This window comes from Pseudophryne corroboree (assembly GCF_028390025.1).
Source record: "Pseudophryne corroboree isolate aPseCor3 chromosome 3 unlocalized genomic scaffold, aPseCor3.hap2 SUPER_3_unloc_26, whole genome shotgun sequence".
Lineage (NCBI taxonomy): Eukaryota > Metazoa > Chordata > Amphibia > Anura > Myobatrachidae > Pseudophryne > Pseudophryne corroboree.
The window spans coordinates 805,654-812,324 of NW_026967515.1; the positions used below are offsets into that span (position 1 = coordinate 805,654).

General features: G+C 43.3%; 1 protein-coding gene across 1 annotated transcript; it reads right to left on the reverse strand.

Annotated features, from left to right (window-relative positions):
• Positions 1-2,364: 2,364 nt before the first annotated feature.
• On the reverse strand, positions 2,365-5,010 carry LOC134983840 (gastrula zinc finger protein XlCGF57.1-like). Its single transcript, XM_063949463.1, has one exon. It carries the CDS (start codon positions 4,970-4,972, stop codon positions 3,344-3,346), a length of 1,629 nt encoding a protein of 542 aa, XP_063805533.1. The 5' UTR covers positions 4,973-5,010; the 3' UTR covers positions 2,365-3,343.
• Positions 5,011-6,671: the final 1,661 nt, after the last annotated feature.

A 6,671-nucleotide genomic window follows, 5' to 3' on the forward strand; every position in this document is an offset into this window, starting at 1 on the left:
TGTGGGCCTTTTGGATTGATGAGTACACAGTCATCTCTAACACCAGTGATATTACATGCTTTTAAAACTTGTTTGTGAGTGCATTTTTACTAAACTTCTTTCCTTTAAGTGGGAGTCTGCACTATTGCTTTATTTGTTTCAGCAAAGCACAGGAGGATATTAAAAGAATCCAGCAGAAACATCTACCTTCCTTCAATGCAGAGATTATTATTTGATATATTGTGAGTGCAGCGTGTAAATAAAATTTTTATTGTTTTTGAATTGGATGTCTACACTATTGTGTGTATTATCTTTTTCAGTCGAAATATTTCAATATGTGGTGATACCTGAGAAGTTATTGCTCTTCCCACAAAGAAAGAGAAGGGAAGTAATGTTCATTTATTATATGTAACCATACAAACAGAATTTGCGCAATTAGTACACTTAATTTCTTGTAGTATTTGGTGTATGGAAAATTAGTGGATTTTTCTGAAGTGTATATGCTGCATTTTTTAACTGTTTATCTAGCGCAAAAAACACAATAATTTTTATCTAAATCAATTGCCTTATGTTATGCCTATTGAAAAATCTATCTTAAATAAAAATAATAAAAGTTATGTTTTCATTTATTCATGAAACATAAAGGGGAAAAAAAAAGAGTGCGCCACACATTAAGGCTTCTTTAGATATAAGCCCACTAGCGTTTTTTTCTAAACCCCTTAACCAGTCATTGCAATTTGCTTAATGACGCACCTCCAACCAGATTAGCTAATCTTTGGTATTAACACTTTCGGATTATTCCCTCTATCGGTTGGTTCATACATAGAAGTATCGTAAAACAATTATCATTTGGGCCTGTGCATAGTCCCTCAGACTTAACGTCTTCCCTGGAAATACTTGTGGATGGAGCCCTTCATTCGCTTTGCCAGGATTCAAGGGTGTTCAATCTGTTTAAATCAGAGCACTACATTTTGGCCACCATGCTCGATTCTAGGTTTAAAGCCTAGGTTGTATCTCTCTTTATGGACACAAGTCTGCAGAGGTGGAAAGACCTGCTGGTGAGAAAATTGTCAACTCAAGCAGAACGTGACCTGTCAACAGCTCCTCCTTCATTTTCTTCAGCAACTGGGGCTGCGAGGAAAAGGATAACATTTCCGAGCCCACTCGCTGGACACAAAAGTAACAATACAAGTGACACATTAACAGGAAATTGTGTCTGTCACCATAGCGACAATTATCTGGAAATAAGATAATACACAGACACATAAAAAGACTCAACGGAAATCTTTTGTTTTAAACAACTTTATTTCATATCTTTAATACACAGATTTTTCTCTATATTTTAAACTTAAAAAATACTTTACTCTGCACATGGATAAAATATCCTTTAAAGCACAGAAACAATTCAAGTTACATTATAGTATTGCAGGTAAGTAAAACAGATACATATCAGGAGCGAAAAGCCTATGGGGGTCATTCAGACCCAGCCACAATAGCGGCCAGCAGCAGTTTGCTGTTGGTGACAAAATGCACATGCGCAGCAACCGCGCAGACACTCATTGTGGCCGCATCCCTGAGGGGAAAAACGTGGGCGGGCCAGGACCATTTTCCAGGGGCTGCATGTCAAATCTGTGTTCATCTCTGATTAACCCCCTATAAGCTTCCAGAGTGCACCTCATATCTCATCTTTTCCAAGTTACTACAAATGATATGAGATCGGTAGCAGCACTACTTTCAGGATTATTACACAGAACACACATAAAGGCTGACACAGCAACACACATAAGGGATTAAATAGAAATAAGGAAGCATAATCATCTTTAGGTCTAATTATTAACTGATTCTGTGCGGGACCCATACACCTCTTTACTGCCTCCAGCATCCCCTGGTACTACACTGCGGCCATCAGCGCTGTCTCCCCCCTCTACCGCCACCACCCTCTCTCCCCCTACTACTGCCATCCGCCCTATCTGCCCCCCCACTATTGCCATCCACCGTCTTCCCCCACTACTGCCACCCGCCCCATCTCCTTCCACTACTGTCACCTGCCCTGTCTCTTCCTCACTGCAACCTGCCCCATCTCCCCCCACTACTGCCACCGCCATGTCTCCTCCAACTACTGCCACCGCCCTGTCTACACCAACTGCCACCCACCCTGTCTCCCCCCACTACTGCTACCCACCCTGTCTCCCCCATTACTGCCACTGCCCTGTCTTTCCCCCACAACTGCATCCACCCTGTCTCCCCCTACTGCCACCGCTCTGTCTCCCTCGACTACTGCCACCCACTGTCTCCCCCACTACTGTTATCACCATCTCCCCCACTATTGCCACCGCCCCATCTCTCCCAACTGCCACCCGCCCCGCCCCCCCCACTACTGCCACCACTGTCTCCCCTCTGACACCTTAGCGCTGCTTGAGAACAAGATTCTCACAGACACTGCTTCCGGCAGCCCCTGCTACAGCACTAGTGCTACAATCGTCTCACCCCTGACATCTCAGAACTTCTTGGGGATTCTTGGTACTGCTGGTAACAGTCCTTCATCTGCAGATGGAAGCAAGCAGGGCAGTAAGGAGACAGATGCTGCTTCTGGTACCATGGACCCTGGTCATGTTGGGCTGGGAGAGTCAGTAAGATTATGTAATAGAGTCACCATCTTACATGCAGCCAGTGGAGGGAGCAGAGAATGGGTGTTATGTGGCAGGAACGGGCTGGTTAGGTAACAACCTGGCTGCTGCATTCTGTACAAGCTACAACCGGTGCAATTCTTTTGCTGGGAGACCCAGATAGAGGACATTGCAGTAGTCTATGCGTGATGATACAAGTAAATGTATGACTGTAGGTAGATCTTCTGAGGGAAATAAGTGCTGGAGTCTGGCTATGTTCCTCAGATGAGGATCTGATTGTGGCAGATACTGATGTCTAAGTGTCACTCCTCTATCCAGGACACCAAGATTCCGCACATGATCAGCATTTTGCAACTCTGAACCCCCAAGCGTAAGTCTGGTTGGTTTGCAAAGCTGAACTGTAGCCCTGCCCTTTGGTGGTGAGCTTAAAGACCTGTTTCACCAGGACTGAATCACAGCCAACTGGCATCAGCCACACCTGGAGCTCAGCTAGACAACCATTTAGGATTGGTACTGGGTTCTCAGTGCCTAGAGCAAAGACAGGTCATTTGTATAGCAGTGGTAGATGAGGGCATGACATCTGATTATTTCACCCAGTGGTTACATGCATATTGCAGAAAGCATAGGAGATAGGATAAGAACCTTGAAGAACAATGCATGGCAATGATAAGTATACTCCAGAAGATTAAAATCGTTTCTCACCTGAGTGATGTCTATTGTGTGCAACAAGAGATGATTTATTTCTCAGAGTATAGAAATGGCTTCTCACCTGTGTGACTTCTGTGATGTATAACAAGAACTGATTTCTGTGAAAAACATTTCCCGCACTCAGAGCAAGAAAATGGCTTCTCACCTGTGTGAGTTCTCTGATGTATAACAAGATGTGATTTGTGTGCAAAACCTTTCCAACACTCAGAACATGGAAATGCCTTCTCACCTGTGTGACTTTGCTGATGGGTAACAAGTCGTGATTTGTGTGTAAAACATTTCCCGCACTCAGAGCAAGAAAATGGCTTCTCACCTGTGTGACTTCTGTGATGTATAACAAGATCTGATTTACAAGCAAAACATTTCCCACACTCAGAACATGGAAAAGGTTTCTCACCTGTGTGACTGCGCAGATGTGTAACAAGTTGTGATTTACTTACACAACATTTCCCACACTCAGAACATGGAAATGGCTTCTCACCTGTGTGCTCTCTCTGATGTCTAACAAGATTGGATTTCCAGGTAAAACTTTTCCCGCACTCAGAGCAAGAAAATGGCTTCTCACCTATGTGAGTTCTGTGATGTATAACAAGATCTGATTTACATGCAAAACATTTCCCACACTCAGAACATGGAAAAGGTTTCTCACCTGTGTGACTGCGCAGATGTGCAACAAGTTGTGATTTACTTACACAACATTTCCCACACTCAGAACATGGAAATGGCTTCTCACCTGTGTGACTTCTGTGATGTATAACAAGATGTGATTTACATGCAAAACATTTCCCACACTCAGAACATGGAAAAGGTTTCTCACCTGTGTGACTGCGCAGATGTGTAACAAGTTGTGATTTACTTACACAACATTTCCCACACTCAGAACATGGAAATGGCTTCTCACCTGTGTGCTCTCTCTGATGTCTAACAAGATTGGATTTCCAGGTAAAACTTTTCCCGCACTCAGAGCAACAAAATGGCTTCTCACCTATGTGACTTCTGTGATGTATAACAAGATCTGATTTACATGCAAAACATTTCCCACACTCAGAACATGGAAAAGGTTTCTCACCTGTGTGACTGCGCAGATGTGTAACAAGTTGTGATTTACTTACACAACATTTCCCACACTCAGAACATGGAAATGGCTTCTCACCTGTGTGCTCTCTCTCATGTCTAACAAGAGCTGATTTCTGTGCAAAACATTTCCCACACTCGGAACAGGAAAATGGCTTCTCACCTGTGTGTCTTCTCTCATGTCTAACAAGATGTGATTTCTGTGTAAAACATTTCCCACACTCAGAACATGGAAATGGCTTCTCACCTGTGTGAATTCTGTGATGTATAACAAGATATGATTTCTTTGTAAAACATTTTCCACACTCTGAACATATCAGTGGCCTTCCACCTGCCTTACCTGTGTGTGGTTTAATAGGCTTTGTGTTCTGTGTAAAACATTTGGCATCTATAGAACACGGAAACACTGTATCTACTGTCAGAGCTGTAACAGATGCACCAATATCAGAGTGATCAGGAGAACATTTCCCAGGCTCAGAGGTACCAGCTGAAAGAGCTGGATGTATAATTGGGGTATTTGGATTATCTCCTGGAGAATCCTGTCTACTGTCATTATCTTTTCTGTCACAATCCGGGGATAACATTAGATGTCCTTCTGAGATGTTCCTGCTTGTGTGTCCATCTGCTGGAAATAAAACACATTATGGAAATGTGACATTTTCTGTAACAATATTAATCTTGTAAACAATAGGAGAAGACGACTCTCTGGGACACTTAATTGTAAATGTGTGTGTATCATAAAACATAACTTATAATGATAGACGTATAATATTGTGTCTCAGACTATCAGTGTGTCCACCCTCCTTAGAACACGCACAATAACAAATGTAATATTATAATAAGACTTAGATATATCTCTCTCTTGTACTGGTAACTAACCATGAAGTATAAATGGAGATGTAGTCACTCACCAAGTCCTATGTCAGCACCAATGTAAAACAATGGATGGGGAACATATCGTATGAATTGGAGATTCTAGCTGAACAATAACATCAGTCATATGAGCTGATGGATCAGAGAAATGTCTCCTAACGTTACTCCTCGAAGCATTGGTAAGGTAGCATTCCTTTATGTGTGTGCTCATACGCTGGTAAGCCTGTACATGTGTTACTCACCCTTATATAAGGTATATTGCTACAGCAGAGTAGGTGTGGAACAAGGTACTTTACATGCAATACACCATATAATACCCTGTAATCATCATCATCATCTGCTAAGTTATACTCTACTTTCTCTTTTTTCCTAGAGGATACTTGAGTCCATTTAGTACCATGGGGTATAGATGGGTCCTTTGGGAGCCACTGGCACTTTAAACGTTTAATAGTGTGGGCTGGCCCCTCCCTCTATGCACCTCCTACCAGACTTCAATTTCCACTCATTTCCCGTCTATTCTGAACAACTCACAATATTATTTTTAGTCCTAAAATTTGCACCAAGGTCGCTGGATGACTAAGCTAAGCGACTCAAGTGGCCGACACAAACACCTGGCCCATCTAGGAGTGGCACTGAAGTGTCAGACAGGATGGCAGATTTAAAAAATAGTCCCCAAACAGCACATGATGCAAAGAAAAAAAGAGGTGCACCTGTTAGGGTCTCCTGCCCTGTGCTGCCACGTCGTCATGGCAACCGGGAGACAAGTGCTAGCGGAGTAACCTGAGCGCAGCCGATACTCCAGTTCGGGTCTTTTGCTGTGCAGTGGTTACAGGCTCTGTGCACGGCAGGGGATCCGGTGCTGGTTTTTGTGCTCACAGTCTGTGAGGTCTGAGTGGGGCGTGGACAGCACCTGCTTTATAAGGCCTCTTCTCAGGGTAAGCAGATGCTGCTGAATCTTTGTTGGTTAGTCAGTTCCTGAAAGTTAGCCAGTACTGTGTAGCTTTGTATTTGTTGTTGCTTGCTGCAAATAGGCCTGGGGATTTGGTACTACACTCTGCCAATCCAGACCTAGCAGTAAGACTGGAGTCAGTCGTTTAGCTTGCTGGGGTTCTTTTACTACTCTGTGAACTTAGCAAGTTTGCGGCTGTATTCTAAGACTTGCCTGCCTAAATCCTGTCTCACTGTGCAAGGTGTTCAGGTGTCAGTTTAGTGGCAGTAAGCTGAACCTGTGCACTGCAAGTGAGGATTAGGATTGTGGAGACTCTGCTTGTGTCTATCATTCCATCTCTGACCAAGGAGTTTACTGCCACACCCGTTGGTAACCCTTTAGGGTTTTGCTGTTGCCCTTAGCAACAGCATTTCGGGTTCTCTACGTATTAAAACACAACATCTTGCTTTTCCCATCTGAGC

What these genes read in the sequence shown, in the direction of transcription:
- LOC134983840 (XM_063949463.1), bottom strand. Translation starts at nt 4,972, where the DNA reads ATGTTATCCCCGGATTGTGACAGAAAAGATAATGACAGTAGACAGGAT.